The following is an 18,787-nucleotide window of genomic DNA, read 5'->3' on the forward strand; positions in this document are numbered from 1 at the left end:
AAACTGGGGAAGGAGTCTGCTAAAGTATTATTTTAAGCTGATAGTAGAATAGTTGCTGTTACTTAAGCCCTGAGACTGAAAAGGAAAGGAACTTGAAAAGCTAGCTAGTTCTAATTTAATGCTGCTTGACAAATGAAAGCTGTTTTAAATCTGCATCTGCTGCTCAAAATTTTATGAAGTGCAAGATCATTAATGCAAGGTCAAGGCTGTCTTTTAGGTTTTTCTTTCCAAGTAATTTAAGTTGCTAAATTGCTTGGAATGAAAATACCATTGATCTCTCATCTCATGCAGCATAATCTTTTGGTAAGAAGTCCTGTGAGAAGTGTTCTCCAGGGGTCAGACTTGTATAGCTTCCCAGAGTTAAGATGTATTAGGCCAACTAAAGTAGCATTTATTTAAGGTCTGTTCCAATTCTAGACATTCTTTCTAAAACCCAAGACATTTGCTGTAAGTCATTGTTAGCAGCAACAGTTAACCTAGCTTGTGCACTAAATTTGTACCTTAATGCTTTACATCTACTAAAGTTGAAGTGCAATTTGACTATTTTCTACATATGAGTACCCCTCTTCAAAAACATGGTTAAAAAACCTACTTTATATAGATTTTAGGCTTTTATTTGGAACTTAGTACTACAGCTTATACCAAAGTAATAGGCTCCATCAGAAAAATGATTACTACTGCTTCAAGGCATTGCAATCTACCTTATGATTTACAGAATTACTTTAAAAGAATTTAAGCCTTGCCAAAAAAAGTAGGTTGCTACTGTGGTGCTATAGCAAAAGCCTAGCTGTTCTGCCTCTGTGCAGTAATTGCTTGAGTTGTACTGACATACATAAATCCCCAATCCCTGCATTGTCCTGTAACTAAAAACATTATCAAGAAACAGTCTTACGATTTTTATCACAGGCACTTCTGTAATATATTTCTATACTTGGGAAGTAGGCACAGCCCATTAATTTCAGAGCCCTGAGCATTGATGAAAACATTCAAACTTGTTACTGAATTTGCTGTATGCTTCTGCATTGTTTGCTTGTTAGGAGGGAAGTTTCCTACATTCCCTAGTGTATCGGGTTTACAGGGCAAGGTTGTGGTAGTGGGGGGGCTGCAGAGTGGCCTCTGTGAGGCCAGGGCTGCCCTGTGCCAGACCCAACCAGAAGAAGCTGGCACAGGTGAGCCCCTCAGCCAGGCTGGTGGTGCCTCTGCCACTACACTATGTACCCCATGGAGAGGATCCACATTGAAGCAGTTCTTTAAGAACTGCAGCCCCTGGGAGAGACCCCACCCTGGAGCAGGGAAACGGTCTGAAGAAGGAACAGCAAAGACCAAATGTTACGCACTGCCACCACTCACAGGGAAGGGAGAGGTAGAAGAATCAGGAGTGAAGGAGTAAAGGTGAGCCTAGGAAGACTGGGGGAAAGAAAGATGGTTTTAGTTTTGTCCTTGTTTTTCCACTATCCTACTCTCTTTTTAAATGGCAGTAAATGAAAATCAATCTTCAAGTCTGTTTTGCCTGTGATGGTGACTGTTCATCTTGACAGATGAGTTTTTCCATCTTACTTTCTTCCCCTGGCCTACTGAGGAGGGCAAGTGAGAGCAGCTGGGTGGCCATCTAGCAGCCAGCCAAGGTTAACCCACCACACCCAGGTATTGGTTACATGGGGAAAACTCTACAACATGGAGAAGGGATCTGCCCCTTAGTTACCCAACATGAAGTTAAACTTGTTTTGTGCTGTGCTACTTCAGTGTCTCAGATCCATTTATTTAACTGTAGCAAAGAAAACAAAACCCTCAGGCTTCTCAGCCTTTGCTTTTTAAAAGGTTTGTGTAATTTATTATGGAATTTGAGCTTTTAGCCATTAAGTTACAACAACAATGCATAACTTGACATTCTTACAGTTGTACGTACACAATGGAAAAGACATAGTCCAGTGCTTAATCCAAACAATGCAACCAAGTTAGTACAAGGTTACCATAGAACACAGTAGATTGTGAATAGTAGTTGACAGACTAGCAAGTTCAAATGGTTCTCTGTAGTTATGTTTATAGTAGAAGTAATTGGCTTCAAAGTTTTGGACTTAAGCTTCAGACTAACAAAACAATGGAAACTCAAATTATTTTGCTCTTCTGAATTAAGCAGGATATGCTCATTTAAAAATGCAGTATCATTACCATGTTTCAGATGCTGAAAAGTAGCTCCAGGTCCAATGGAAGTATAGTGGACATTTTTCAGGCAATGCATTCTTCACACAAACACATGCAATTATAGAGACATTCTACTTTTAAAACTTTCTCAAATCAAATTTTGCAATACAGCAGGATATCTGAGGAGAGAGATCAGGACCCATACTGAACAAAAACAAAAGCCTTCAGCTTGATTTGTGCATGTTTAATCTACAATTCCAATTCCCAAATCTTCACATATCACCTATGAGAGAAAAGAACACATCTAGTAAAGATCAGTCTCAAGGACAGAAGACGTTACAATTTTTACAGCCATTCTGGTTAAAAAAAAAAAAAAAAAAATGCTGCTGCCATCTTCCATTTCAGGAATTGTAATTCACCATGGCCCTATTAAAAAACTGCATCTCTTCAATCTACCCCAGGGGAGAGTCTTGCTCTTCCCTCCTCCACCTCAACTCCTCATCCCCTTAGTCCAGCTCTAAAACTCAGTCAATTGCACAGTAAGGATATTGAGTGTCTTAGCTTGTCAAAATACAGCTTTGATAAACTTAATTTTCTGCCACTTAAACTGAGTTAGTTTATCACATACTCCTAATCTGAATGTGAGACAGAGCAAAGTAAATAGAGCAGAAAAGGAAACCAGAAAGGACCACTCTATCTCTCCTTGTAACAGCAAGCTATTAAATTGGTCCAAGCCATTGTGCAAAGTCTCACCCAGCCTGGTGGCTGAAGGGAGACATACAGAAGAGAATGGTCTCTTGTGAAGCTGCCAACACAATTTGATTCACCTAGCAGCCAACACCAAGAACTCCATTCTCTCCAGGTTAACCTAACAAGATACTGCCAGCTGACTCCTCTACTAGATTTCAGTACGTTCTTATTTTCCTCAGTATCTTTGTCCAGCACAGAAACACTGCATTCAATGCCAAGTGTGGAAAATCAAATCAATGAAAACTACACATGCAACCTCTCCACTCAAAAACATACCCAACAAACAAACAAAAAAACCCCCAACAACAAAAAACCAAACCAAAACAACCACAAAAAGCAAACAAAACCCCCCAAAACCCACCTAACCATCACAACAATATCATCATTACTGGCTTGATTCAGGGTGCCTAAAGGCTCTGTTGAACAAGAGTTCCCAGTTTTACAGAACACTTGGGATGTTGATGTGTAACAAAAACATATCTTTCTTACACATTGTGGCAACAACTGAAAAAATATTCTACAAATTCAGAATGCCATTCTTAACCTACTGGTGTATACTTCAAAGTACAGCTGGTATTGCTAACAGTTGTTACATGTCTAGGCTTGTCTAGACAGGAGTCTGCTTTTATGGGGCAGCTAAATAATCAGCCCAACCTGTTGTGTCCTATCTGTTACCATGATAATGTAAAACCAACACCTTTCACTTCTGATCGAGTTCATCAAAACCTGCAAGTGTAGATACTGCCTCTGCCTCAGACAACCACAGGGCATAGGAAGTGGGGTAACCATCGCTACACACCTGCTGGGCTCCTCTCTGCACAACTACTACTGCCTAATATTAGAGAAAGCTTAGCAGGCCAGGCAGAAAACCAGGACAACCACTCCTGAACTAAGAAGTGATTAAAAAAAAAAAAAACACACCAGTCTTTGCATGTTTGACAAAGTTGTTGCAATGGTGTTTCTCTGTGCCATTTACACCCTGGCACAGGACTGGCATTCCCAAAGTGTAACAGCCCAGCTTTGGCAGCAAAATACCAGTGCCCAATTTATTAAGTCAGCATGGATTAAAAGCATTCTCACTGTAGTTAAATTATCCTACAACTCCTCTGGCATACCTCCAGAATCTAGCACTAATTACTGGCAACAGGTTACTGGACTACATTCACATACTTTAGGGGCAGTGAGGGGCAGGGGGAAGGAGTTACTGCTATCTAATCAAACTTCGCTAGTACGTACAAAGAATCTCCTCCAAGCATTGCTTAGAGCTAAAGAAGAATCCAGTCTACGGGTATTTAGTAAAAGAAAATCCAAATTTTCTAGTTAAATTGGTACTGCAGGTAATTAAACTCACTACTAACATGCATTTAGAACTGAAGTGTCTACAGCTCATTTTTGCTTGCTATCAAGTCTGAAAGCTGAAGCTAGTTTAAACAGTTATTTACTATCAAATTTATTCTCCAATTTAGCATTTGTAGACTATTATTAATAAAATAAGAATTCTGAACAAAGAGGGCCTCTAGTCTCACTTTAAACACTAGCCCATTTTGACATGTTCATAGCTCCTTTTTAAAGTCACTTGAACTTTACAAGTTTTCTCCCCAACAGTAACACCAGAACTAACGAAGCCCATACCAATGAACATGATACCAGCACAACTCATTCTACAACAACAACATCCCTAGTCCTGGCTAGGGATTTTCCCCAACTGATTTATTCAACATCGCCACAGGGGGGCTGTCCACTTCACCTGGGCACTGTGCTTTAGCTTTGTATAATCATGCCACATGAACACCTCTAGTAAGAAACCCTCTGCCTGATTTCAGCAAAATCTGACAAAGAGATAGAGGTCTCAGACAAGTTCCTGCATGTTTTATGAAAAACGCACAGCTAGAACAGAGAGAGATTGGGCCAGCAGGGGCCAGAAGGAACCCACAACACACACAGCATCAGCTCCCACCTTAGGCAGGACACAGCCTACGCAGAAGAGGGAGATTAAAGATTCTCCAAATGGTAGGGAAGGGAGTCACAAGGCACCTATCCTGCAAAAACATTCATAGCAGGGAACGACTCATTAGTTCTACCCATCACATAAAATTTTGGTAAAGTGCTAGAAACTAGAAACAGCAGTTTGAGCCAATATAATAGGTCCAGATCAGCAAAGTCTGGGAACCTGTATTTACCACCTATAGCTGTTTACACCCTTTTACTCTAAAAGTAATGGATTTGAGTTATAACCGTAGGTGATAAGCTTCACGTTTCTAATCCTCTCTTGCTACTGTTTTAAGCTCCATAGATTGTCTCTTTCCTGTCCTGTGCTTTTTAACCTACTGCTTTTTGCTAATGCGTGTCAGCTTTTTGACTGAGGTCAGACTAATGGTTCGCTTCGGAAGATTTTTGTCATCGTGCTTCCAAGGAGAGCAAACTGCTTGCTGGAGGCACTGCAATTCGGCCTTTTATTGTCATCATTCCTCAGCAGCACAGCTGGCCTTACGAGACCTAACTATATCGAAGATGAACTATGCGCAAACCAATTTGACTGAAACGGCTGTAACTGTGCTTGTGAAAGGATGAAACGTAACCGGTATAGTGCCAGCATCAGAAACATACTCCAGGTATCTTCATACTTGGATTTTTTTTTTAAGTCAGCAGTATTACTTACACTTCAGATTTTATAAGCATGCTTTTCAATTTGCAGGTTCTTTAGCTTTCCTTCCAGCTTTCTGCCAGATCTCAGCTTTGATTCTTAAGAAAAGCTTTTGGTTTTATAGTATTACATAAAAGCTGAAGTACTTACCATGTTTCTCCCCTCCAGCATGAATATTGTGCTGCAGGTATCAGCAAGACACAATCCACAGACTGACGAGACTTCTCTTTTGGTTCCTCCTTGAGCTAGAGTTTAAACCCTCTCAACATTTACTACATCAATGTTCACTTTTGTGTTAAGGAAGAGGGAGAAGACTTAGATTTTAATATTGAAGAGATCGTTAAAAAGGCAGTTCTGGAAATGTTGATAAGCTTCTTTTGGAGACATAAATGTCCCTATACACTGTTTGGTTTAGTTGTGGGTTGTTTTTTTATTTGTTCAGTTTTGGAGATGGTTGGTCAGTCATACTCCATTCTCATGTGCTTCTTGTAAGATAAAGGCATCACAAAAACTTGCACCTGCTGGTGACATCAGAACTACAACCTGACAATTTTCCAGTAAACCTAAAAGTTACACTCCTACAGGGAAGAGGCAGATTTATTTTTTTTTTTAAAGTAGGCATTAATAGGAGGATTTTGAAGGAAATTTAGGGTGAAACATCTGCTCTGCAAAGTAGAAGTTCAGATTATATTTCCCCAGCTGAAACCTCTGTCATTTCTGGAACATTCATTCTAAAATTAAAAAAAGTTATTGCTTCTATTGAAGCTCAATATAAGTTAGAAAAAGAATTGCATATTTTCTTAAAAACATTCCAAATATACATTTTAAAAACAAAATGCACTCTAAAACAGATGTCTAGTAAAAGACACTGTTTTAAGCAACCTGTAGTAAGAGCTTTACAAAAGAAAATTGAGGAATGTAGCATATTATTTATAACATGACAATGCTAAAATCCTAAACAATTCACTTAACACTCTTAACTAGTGTTTTAAATATACATATTTCTTTACAAAACAGTTTAGCAATTCCTTATACCACTTACAGTATATAAATATTTGAATAAGAGGTCATAATGGGAGATGCCAGGGTTTATATTTACTCTCAGATGCTTCAGGTTTCTTAAAGTGTTTTACTATAAGGCACAATACTGCTAATCTAAAAGAAAGGAATAAAAGCTAACGGCAAATCCAGTCAAAACTCCTAAGGTGGAATATCCAAGAGAAGAATTCCAGCATCTCTATGCAAAGGAAAAGAAAAAACAAAACAAAACCAAACTTTGTAGATCCTAAGAAACAGTTTCAATTTGTACATAACGAAGTGGGATAGGATGGGAGCAGGAGTAAGAAGGAATTAAGTAAATTCTTATAAATAGACTAATAAATATATTTTAGCCATAATTAGCCCTTTACCTCTGTTCTACTGAGTTAAAGATTGAAAGAGGTAACCAGTGTGCATATACCTAAATAAGTCTACATGCTCAGCACGTGAAGACCACCTAGCACAACCTATTACTGCCAAATTCAGTATAAAAGCTAGCAAGATGGAGAAAGTCTCCTTTTCTCTCAGCATCCACTCCGAGCAGAACACATTACAAGATCAAATTAGTATTTGTTACATGTAAGGAAAGTTGCAACTAGCAATTTTTTCATCACAAAAAAGGATATGCAACATATCCGTGAAGTTATTTGATTCCTTCAAGGTTAGATTATGTCTTTTCTAAGAATATACATTTCCAATTACAACAGATCAGAGCTTTCAGAACATTTTAATAGTTGTAGTCTTGTAAGTGTTCTCCATGTGTACATACTGAATGTAAATAGTGCATCCAAAATATTTATCTGTTAGACATTCTACATTGTTTTCACTGCCTAGTCTTCATCTTTGTTACAGCCCTCTGGAACACAATGACATTGTAACAATGCTTACAGAAAAAGGGTTATTGCATCTTTTTTTAGGATGAGACATCCAGAGGAGATTTTATAAAATCCTCCTGTGTACAAAATTCTTAGTTATTAGCCCTTTTGGAACACCAGCTAGAAAAGTTTGAAAGGTAAAATAATTTACATTGTTATTTTTTCTGTTAACTAGACAAAAGTCCATACTAATTAAATAAAAAATAATAGTTCTTCAACAGTCTATTCAAGATATCTTCCATGAAGCAGTTCAGTGGGAATTTCCATTAGATAGATGTTCTCCATGCCGGTTATTACTGACACCCACATCTAGAAGCCAGGAATTAGAAGAAAAATTTTTTGTTGATTTACCATTTTAATACATTTTATCTGTTACATTAATCCAAACTCCGGCAACAAATTTTATATTCATATATACCTAAGGTTCTCAAGATTCTACGTGTACGTAACCCTCCTAAGACACTGTTTACATCTCTTCTTTCCCCCCTCTCAAGACCAATTTTCTCCAGCTCGATAGAATTCTCTCAAAATCTACCTGCTTGTATTTTCTGAACATCAGTAAAGTGACACCACTTAGTCTGGTCCACAGTGCAATACTAACACTACTAACATCACTTAGAGAGCACCTTCTTCTAATACAATGAATGGCGTTAAGGATTGTCAAGTGATAAACCAAATTATTACTTACCAAGTAATGCTGTGGTTTCACCCGCGTCCTCTTTTAAACTGGTACATTGCAATACAGATTCATTAGTGGAGGAAGCTGACAATTCGCTTACTTCATTTCTGTCATCATCTTGTAGAGCAATACTCAGACTTCCAACTGAAACACTGCCACTTATTGATTCGGGTATTGGAACTTCAAGTACATCTTCAGGGTCCCCCTTTAAAATTAAACATATTTAACTGACACTTTTGTCTACCATTAGGCATCAACATTCCTCCATGTTACCACTTTGTAACCTCACCTTATTGGAAAAAAGACCTTTTTTGGCCTTTTATATGCACTCATGGGTACAGTCTTGAACAGTGTCTACTTTCAATGTTATTGTCTGACTGCAAAGAAACAAAGCCAAGCAAAAGAAAAGCCACTTTTTCAAAGCCACTCCAAAGCCAAGAGCAGCAACGGCAGGAGTCAACCCAGCCAGACTTTTGGATGGAATATTTCAACATTGTAGCAACAGTATTGCTGCAGTCTGGTTAGGAGCAGGCTCAGCACATACAAGGTCTTCGCTGAGCAAACCTATTGATCCTGTATGAGTTTGTGGAAGCCGCTGTTTTTCATGATAGAGTTGGGCAAGCTTAGACTTTTTTTTTTACTGGGGTGAGCAAACATTTGACATTGGAACAAACTTCCTCCTCCTCTACCTCCAGCCTAACTTTAAGTCTGTTCCAAAACCACAAATATGCTGGCTTGTCACTTTGCAGGAATATAACATCCGCAGCACAGGCAAAGGAATTTATTTCACCTATTGTATAGCATGAGCTATTTCTGATCCATTCTGAAAGTTAATTAGAAGTCCTACATGCACAATTCTGTTCCTAAAATTAAACAGAATACCTTCATTATGCTATTGCCATTGATATACTGACATTATTTATACATAAGCAAGTATACTGCAGTACAAGTAACTATTCTGTGGGCTTCATGAGTATTTCTCCCCTCCTCAAACAATTAGCAAAGGCCCATCTTGAGATTTAAGAAATTCTAGGCTGATCCTTTCTTTAGCACCAGAGCAGCATATTTTAAAATGTACTGAATTTTAATAAGCTATAGAACTGCCACCATTGAACACAAGTTTAGACACATGTGATACTAATCTCTAGGTATGTGGGTGGGGGGCATTAATGATTTTGGTTTCCAAAACTTAGGCAGTTAAATAAGCACTAAAACTGTAAGATTCAACAATGCTCTACATCAGTCAGACATGTTGAACTGCAGTTCTTTTCTTGTAAGAAATAGCATAATGCAGAATTAGACCGCTGAAGTCCGCTCTTTACAAAACAAAAGCCAGGTAAGAGGACGCAGTGCCTTCTTTCTGCTTTGAGCCTTTAAAAATTTTGAAGCACCTGAAGTATTTGTTTTCCATAAAACTGCATTGAGTCTTCAGCCTCTTTGCAGAAGGTTTAGTAGATTTCTACAATAAGGCTTTCTTTTCTGCACATTCTTTTCTGCAATCATGTCACTCAGCAAGCACGCTGCTGAAAGAAGCTGCCTTGCTCTTTGCACTTTTTTCTCCTCATATCAGTAAAAAATTCACACAATCACTCTACAAACTAGATTGGGCAACCTGGATTAGGCTGAAAACTAAGCTAGAAAAAAAAATACTGAATGATTTCCCACATTACCAGCTTCAGTGGGACTTGAATGATTGATGCATAAGCAAGACACATTTCCCCCGTTCCATTAGAAAAAAGAACTGGACCTCTGTATTTAATATAATCCCATTCAACCTGCTTTTCAACATACATTTTGCCTAGCAGAAGTGTTACTCCTCCTGGTTAGGCTTGGTATCGGCATCCTCTGCAACAGCATGAATTCAGGGAATAAAAGTGTTCTGAAGGTTCTAGTATTTCAGTTTTCAGACTGTATACAAAAGGATATATCCTTCTGCATATAACACAAGTTACATCAACTCCAAGATTTGAAAGTGAGCAAAAAAATAAGCTGCTAACATAACAATATTACAGTGGTAATAGCTATTTCACATGACAAAAAGATTGCAACTCTTGGGTAAAGTCTGATTTAATACACAGAAGCACCACAATCCGGTATCTATATTACATAGCAAGATTGTTGTCACCTTTGACAAAACAAAAAAGTAATTCATAAAAGTCTTCCATAGATCTGCTAAGTCTTTGCAACGAAATAGGAAGAAAGCTAGTCAAAACGCAGACCTAGTCTATGAAAGGAAGATCCCTAAAACCAAGGAACACCTCTATTTTCTGAAGATTTCTGTAGATCAGTAGAAGAGAAGTACATTCATGCCTATGGTATTTTAGTGGAACTCAAGACTATTTATCAACAGTGACCAAGTAACCTACCGCATGTGTCTTCATGTCTCTTTTCTGGTGCTGTCAGAAAGAAATGAGAGCACATCATTTTCTCTACTTAACCAATTTCTGGTGAATGTCTTTAGGAAGGTTCTAAGTACTGGCTCATTTACAGGGATAAAACGCTGGGCATATGTGGAAGTACACAAACACTCAAGATCAAAAAACTATAGTTTCTTCCTTTGAATTGCAGTTCTCAACAAGATCAAATATATACTCTAGATCTACTGAATTAAGTTATATTTTTGCAGCTTGGGCAAACTGCCTCACTGCTGCTTCAACCTCCTTACTATCATCAGCTGGAGATAGAAAAAGTTGGTTATCACAGAAGAGTACACAGAGGATTTATAAGCTGCTTGATACACTGTTTAAGCTTTTACCCATAAAATTCCCTTATTTTTCTTGTTCTCACTCAATTACTCTTGCATCTTTGCCCAGCTCCTTCAGTCTCGTCAAGTAACAACTGTTCTCATTCTGAACAGTTACATGAAGTCTTGCCTCCCGCACTGTACTTCTACCTTGAAGATTAAAGTAAGTGTGCAACATACCCAGTATCCCAAAGCTTTGATAACATCTAGTTTACACATTGGACAAGTTCGGTGGTCCAAAAGCCAAGGGTCAATGCACGTTCTATGGAAGATGTGCCTAAAGAAAACAAATGCCTTTTAGTACTTATCATGAAAACCACACACTATTCCGTCAAACGATGTGCAAGTTACTACATTAAAAAATAAACCCACTCCTTCATAACCTTGACAATTAGGTACTGCTTGATTTACTAGGACAGACAGTTCTGGAAGCATCTTCTTTCATGCTAGCTTTCTGAAAAAAAGAGACGTTACTAACCACAAGGACACCACAGTTCAACAGTGTACAGTTCTAACTTAATACTAAGAAAGCGCTACTTCACTCCTATACTTCTCCCAATTGCTCCTTTTTCCTGCATAGATATGAAGTGCTACACGGTCTCCCAGTGCCCTTCAACATGTAACAGTCCATACAAATGGCACAGCTTCAGCTCTGCCACCAGAGTTTCAGAAGAATTTCCAGAAGGCTCATCACATTTCTTAGGGAAAACATGCTAAAGAAGAAAGAGTAATTATGGCAACTTACTTGCATGGCAGAATTCGGACAGTGTCTTTTAGTTTATAGTTCTCAATGCACACAGCACAGTTTTCCACATCAACATCTAAACCCTAAAGATGACAACACATTTAAATGCATTACATCCGTATTTCATTACAGAACAAGCTTTGTGTAATAGCTGGCTTCTCAGAATGTAAAATGTATAAAATGGTTTAGCAAATAAAAACTTCTCCATCATTTAATTCAAGATTTCATTAAGAGGTGATTTGATCAAGTGACACCAAATATTAAAAGCAGCCAAACTCGGATTTCCTAATTTAAATAGCGATACATGGTACCTTAAGTAATTTGTTAAGTCTCAAACATTAGCTTTGCTCATGGGAACACAGTAAAATTTTAGTTTAAAGTAACTATAAAACGAAGAAATTTTAAGACAGGTCAGCTTAAATGAAAGTGCACAATCTAATTCTTAACTGATGGTCCCAAAGACTTGCAAGTGCTTAAGTAGGACAAGATTCTTGGGGTTGAATACTGCAAACCCCTTCTTCCCCACTTACTTTCTTTTTTCTACCGCATCCTAGCAGATATCCCTCAGTAGCTAGAAGAGAACTGAAGTATGCAATTTGGGATGGTTTTTAAAACTCCTCTCCGAGCTCACACCAGACAGACATTCAAAACACACTATTTCCCCACTTCAGTTTGTTTCTTTCTAAGGGTTAAATACCCTTCCTAACAGGTCTTACTGCCTTCTTGAAGCCATGCTTATAGTTGCAGTGCAAATATGATGGATATCTCCAGATACAAGAGAAATAATTCAGTGTTAGTTGGGTTGTATAAAACATAAGTATTAGAAGAACAGACAGGGGGCCAATTTCTTCCCTTTCATCCCCCACAAAGTATTTTGTGTTTACTGCTTACTGAAGCACTTCAATTTCATTACCACAAACACTCCAATGAATCAGTACTGCAAGCAAACTTTCAAGTTCAAGGCAAGTTTCTCCCTCCTTTGCACGCTATCAATTTACATAATTAATGCCTTAAATTCCCAAGTAAGACAAATTAAGACTTTTTTTACATAAGCAAAGTTAAGACAAGTATTTATTCTATAAAAAATATTTGTAGTTGTGTACAAGAGGCAAACTCCAAGCATACCATATGTAGCACATACTCGGATGAGTGTCCATTTTTACAATAATCCCATAAGCTTCTCAGGAAAGATCTACATGATAGCAAATACACTTTTAAAATATTGACCTATTTTTAGTTAAATACCTCAACCCCAAGTGAAGTGATAGTGAAAGACTGTACTGTGTCACAATAAAAGAAATATACTTTTACTCGTAATGGCTGAAAGGAAATATTTAAGAAAAACGCACATTTACAGAGTAGACAGGACTGTATTTCCAGATAAATTTACATTAGTTCATGAAAGTACCTCTGCATCATTAAGTTACATAAATTTGCTGATAGTAGGCTGATTCAAATCAAATTAGAAGATGATTTACCATGCAGATTTACCATACATGATTTACCAAGCAGAAAACCTCTATTTTAATAGAGAGATTTTAATCTAATCTCATTCTACTTTGCTTAGCTAACATGGCATTCATAGTTACAACCAGCATACTACATAACTTAGTTAAATTCCCCCATTTTATTTATTTTAGTCAAGGAACTACCTGCTACACTGCAAAAATCTCATAATACAAATCCTTTTTAGAGGTTTACTGAACATCAACTTAAAAGCAGTTAACAGCTTCCTTGTGGTTCTCACCACAGATTTCATCATGACCCTTTTACATCCATTTCTTCCTATGCTGATGTTATGCTTTGATACTGCTTTGCACAAGTTTTGGTTCAATTCCATCTCTCTTGATCTCTGATCTCACCATTGCATGAACAGAAGTATGAACATCCCTCTGTTCACAGCTTGAAATAGATTACTTTTTGACAGAATTTAGAATATAATGAAAAGTAACAAATAGTCATAAAATGCTACTTAAACATGCTGAATGCATAAGAGGAAAAGAGGCAAGTTCAAAGACAGTTGGGTTTTTTTCATTTCAAAACTGATGTACGAAATGAAGGACATTCTCTGTAGCACGTGACCTGAGCTGAACAGCTTCTGTTGAACCACAGCTTTTAAAGTTCTCATATGTAAATGTCCTTTCCCACCTTAATTTTATTCATGGCTTAAAAAACTAATCCTTGTTTTTCCTCTCTGAGCAAATCAGTCCTTAAGTAAAAACTAACCAAATAAGACAAATAAGGGTGGGAAAAAATATCTACGTAGTAGAAGTCTAGTCATAAACTAATTTAGCATCTAGGATCAGAGCTGCCTGAAACTGACTAAAACAATATTTTCTTTCAAAGCCTTGGCTTTTTCTACTTCAGTTATTCTAATACAGCTATGAGTTTAGGCCATATGCTGTTAAAGCTAACTTTTTGAAACCTGTTTTAATTTTTAAAATAGCTTTATTTTAATACATAGAAACGTACTTCTAAAAAATTTATGCTTCAAGTAAGTCTATACAGCTCCTTAATGTACTGTATGTCAAAAGATGAAACAAGTGTTTCATTTTTCAAAGCTTTTTAGATTTCTAAGGCCTTCTGATCAATAAAAAGATAGATGTTCTTTTAAGAAAACAAAACATTGCATCAGCTGTAAGAACTGTGCAATCAATAGGTCCTAGGAAGTATTTCGCAATCCACTTGTTGATGTTTTCAAGTGCTGATAAGATATTAGTGTTTCCTCATCTTTACAGTATCAGCCCTGTAATCTCCTGCAACATTTTGTATAACCAGATATTATTTGCAAAACAGCCTTACATTTCCTAAGTAGTTCAAATGTGACTCTTCAATTTTAAGCTTGGCCTTCCAAGCAAAGGTGCTAAAATGAGCCAAAAATTGTGAGAGTCACACTGCAATTACTTTGTGAGAATTTTAGTTTAAATGCTATAAAGACATTACAACAGTTTTTAAATCATACAGCAATAACCAGAGCCACTGAATTACCTTTTCTCCACGTTTCACAGTATGGAGCTGAAGCTGGCTGATTGCTTTCTTGGTTTCTTTCCTATGTCCCTTGAATAAAGATTTTAAATATTAGTACACAAGTTAGTTTTAAGAGTTACATTTCAAAGCTTTTAAATACTTTCCATGTAGATTACTAAGTCTTCTGAACACATTTAAAGATTCATCTCTGGCTAGCCAATTTGTTTACAAAATACTTCCAGCCAGCAGATGTTGAAGAACTGCAAGTTTTGCATTCTCAGGGCACAGCAGCAAACATTATCTATAAGCATAGCGCTCTTACAATGAACTCAACCAGTGCAGAGCTACGCCAACTAAGTTGACATACATAGCCTCGTATCATGACCGTCTGCATCAAGGGCCTTCCCGCACAGGAAAATTGACACTAATTTAGGTTTTAGAGGCATCAGAGCTGAAACAACAGCTGTATAACCAGACCTTCTAGTTAGGCAAGCCCATGAGCAAGCACACCGTACGTTTTGCACAAGCTTGAGAGAAGGTGGAATCCTGCCGGGCAGTCTGCAGCTGGCCACCAGGTCAAAAGGTTGCTTGTAGCTATTAATGCTTCCCCTCAGTTAAACACTGCCTCACACATTATACAAAGCTTTGCACTGAAAGGACATATTATGCAAAGGAAGTGACAAGAAAGGCTTAACAGACATGAGACACCATACTGGACTTCTATACAGTAACAGTCCTAATTATGCTTAGAGGGGAAGCAAGAAAAGAAAGCAGTACTGTATTCCAAGACAAAATGCTAGCTACTGCTAGAAATTGAGAAACTAAACACTCCCGATGAACAGATGTTGATCTGTCTAGCAGCAACCCTCACTGATGAAATACCATAAAGGAATAAAAAAAAAAGTAATGGCAGCTTTTCTCTGTAATAATTACAATGACTTATACAATTTCACAAACTTACAGTATTGAAAATTGGGATTTTTTTTTTTTCGGTGTTAAAAAGAATTAGTCTGAAAGTTCTCTCAGAAATGGGCAGACAACCAGCAGCAGCAGTCTATTCCACCTTCTGTATCAGCTCAGGGTTTTCTGCACAGTCCTGTTTCATCTTCAGTAGTAAGGAGGTCTTCCAGAGATTTACTGCTTAACTGACGTTAGAATAAATCTTAAGATACCTGTCTTCTCCTTCACTTAGCAGCTACACAATAATTTGCTTTAAAGCCTGGCATACTTAACTCCCAAGTTTTAATTATACTGGAGTCAATAAGCCAAGCAAAATAAAATTTGGATTAGAAAAGTGGTTTTTTGTTTCCAAAATTCTTTTAAGACTTCTAATGATATATCTTGACCAAGATATTCACAACATTTTCAAACTTTGCATAGTTTCATATATTTTTGTTTTCAATGGCTCTTTTAAAAGAAGGAGAATTGAGGAAAGCGGCATAACCTTCTAATGCTACACAATTTCATTTAAGAAGCATTTAGATGACAAGCCAATGGCAAAATCTATTAAGAGTTTGTGGTACATATATCTGGGAAACATCACATTCAACCTACTTAAAACAACTTAAAAAGCATTTGAACTTCCCTTAGCATGAACTATCCTAAAGCCAACAGAACTGGAAGAAGCAACTTTCTTCATCAACAACTGTTACAGCACAAAACCAAATCCCTTTTTCTATAAATACTTCCCCAAAATTTTGTTTTCTTGAAAGTATTCTCAGAATGTAAATTCTAAGACTTAAAGCTCAGTAAAAAATACTCTAGGGAACCAACATTTCCAGTAGACCAAAAGTTTAACCAATACAGAAGTCCCATGTGTTATCCTCAGTAAGAGAAATTAAATATTTTCCTAGAAGAGTCCTCTAAGTTCTAATCAGAGCTCAAACTCCTGAAGGCAAACAAAAATTCCCTTCCCTCCTCCCCCAAAGCTAGAATCTACATGTTCAAACAGAAGGCAGGGGAAGTCCACATGATAAGCAGTCATTTGAAACTTTTTTTTTTGTTCTGAACTGAGGATAAAAAAACCCAGAGAACTGCTTGCAAAGAAAAACAAGTGCAACTTTCTTTTAAACTGTTAGTAGAGAACTGTGGTAGAGCTGCTGATGACCATGGAGGGAACCTAACCTATTTGCAAGAGTTGAAAAGCACAGGGAAGTGCCATCCTAAGATATTTTAAAAACTCAGCTGGACTAGGTCTTCAACAACTCCAGGTAAGTTGCTCTCTTGAGGGCAGGGATCTGAACCAGATAGCCTCCAGAGGTCCCTTCCAACCTAAATTATTCTATGATGAAGTACTTCCCTCAGAGGAAAAAAGTAAAGCTGACTCTTTTTTAACCTAGCAAAGAAGAACATGGATTTGGAATGGGCAAATTAAGGAGCAAAAGTTATTCCTTCCTGATCTTCTCAGTACTCCCACCACTCTCAGCGTTTCAGATAGTCCAAAAGAGCTGAATCTCACCACACATGCTCCTTCTAGTCTGCTGCCATTCGGTACTCTATAGTGGAGTAGTAGGATTAGAAGTATCAAAAGCAGTTTTCATAAAGCTTTAGAACCAAATTTTAGCCCTAATTAGTTGTGGGTCTTAAAAAAATTACCGTGGTCCCTCTCCATTAGAAAAAAACACCTGGTTAGGGAAATGAGTACTTTCAGAATGAAAATTACTGAAGAATGAAAATAATTTTTTATGTCAAAAGGAAGGAAGCTAATTTAGGTGACAAATCACACAAGAAGCTGTCTTTACCCAGTTGTTGACAAGTGGCTAAATACATTTCCCACGACTTCATACGGGTATCTAATAATTACAACTAGCCAAACTTGTAATGCCAATTAGCACACTGCTTATTAACCTCACTAACCATTACTAAGTAGCATTCACAGCTAGTAAAGTAGCAAGAAGCCACAGATCTTCAAGAATGCTTCAATAAACAAGCAAAGTTAGGCAACTGATTTGACATGAGAAGATGGTAAATACTCTAAAGCATCATCATCATCTCCAATTACCTGGTTTCCAAACTGTGATCCTGTATACAGGAAACGTTGTATATAGTAAAATATGAGCCAAGCAAGCGATATAATCATCATGGTGATGAAGGCGATGGCTACAAACACAACCGACTGACCACTAATATATTCCTGCACATGTCGCGTGCCAACAACAATAGTCATTTTTACTGGAATCCCCCTTCGTACTGGCTCCAATATCTCTATTCCTTTTGGATAGCCAACCATTATCACCACTGTATTTCCTGTTCCTGTTGGAGGGGGAAGAAGAAAAAAAAAGTCAGTCATCACAGTAAAAATTTAGGCATTCTGGCTTGATGGTAATTTGGGCCTCTTCAGTTAAGATCAGTGAGCAAAGTTATAGGAAAACCTCTGAGTTTTTTTTCAGGCATAGCAATCTTGATACAAAGTTTACTAGTAAAGAACCCTTTATTTACTTTATGAAACTCTCAAACACAAGATAAACTTCAACAGATGCATCTTTACTGTTCAAGGTCCTATACTCCTCATTCCACACAGTGAGGTGGGATGTGGATGCCATGCAAAAAAACCAGGCAACTTATACACATCTCATCTTGAAGTTGCTGAAGTTCTAAATGCAACTCAGGAACAGCTGGTCTTCTATTTCTCAATGTGGGAATTCTAGCTGCAGCTGGAGACAGTATGTGAATACCATGGAGAGACACATTCAATTAAATTTGAATCTGAATCCATAGCACAATTACACTGGATATGTGAACAAAAAGAGAAAAAATATTCAGATATTTAATGCTAAATTACATTAAACATTTAAATACTTTAAGATTCTTCAATATTAAATATTAAAATTGTAAAGAGACTTCACAACAAAGACGTGCCAAGAAATACTTTGGGACTCTTTTGGGAGCATGGAACCAAAGGATTTTTCTATTATATTAGAACTCAAAAGCACTCAATCCATATGAAAAAGCACCTAGTTAAAAAAAAAAACCAACAACAAACATCAACCTTTAAGCACCATACTGCCACCAAAAATGGTAAGATACTGTCAAGACCCACTAGCAGAAACCAAAGATCCTCTGTGACTAGAGTTTTACTCCATTTTGTCTGGAAGCATCTCCAGTATTGTGTCAGAAACATCCAAAGTAAGTATTACAAAATAAATCACAAACAAATGTACTTGTTAAAAATGTCACCTCTACACTAGTCTATGATATTTTTATT

The 18,787-nt window shown here is 37.3% G+C and overlaps 1 protein-coding gene across 1 annotated transcript; it reads right to left on the bottom strand.

Annotated features, from left to right (window-relative positions):
• Positions 1-7,194: 7,194 nt before the first annotated feature.
• RNF149 (ring finger protein 149) lies at positions 7,195-17,835 on the bottom strand (the record flags this gene model as incomplete). The annotated part of the gene is made up of 6 exons (XM_009586127.1): positions 7,195-7,758; positions 8,138-8,333; positions 11,052-11,148; positions 11,617-11,699; positions 14,605-14,673; positions 17,585-17,835. Coding segments are annotated over 6 exons (755 nt in total), but the record flags the coding sequence as incomplete, so codon positions are not given.
• Between the last annotated feature and the right edge of the window lie 952 nt (positions 17,836-18,787).

This window comes from Fulmarus glacialis, unplaced genomic scaffold (genome assembly GCF_000690835.1).
Source record: "Fulmarus glacialis isolate BGI_N327 unplaced genomic scaffold, ASM69083v1 scaffold30499, whole genome shotgun sequence".
In the NCBI taxonomy this organism is placed as follows: domain Eukaryota; kingdom Metazoa; phylum Chordata; class Aves; order Procellariiformes; family Procellariidae; genus Fulmarus; species Fulmarus glacialis.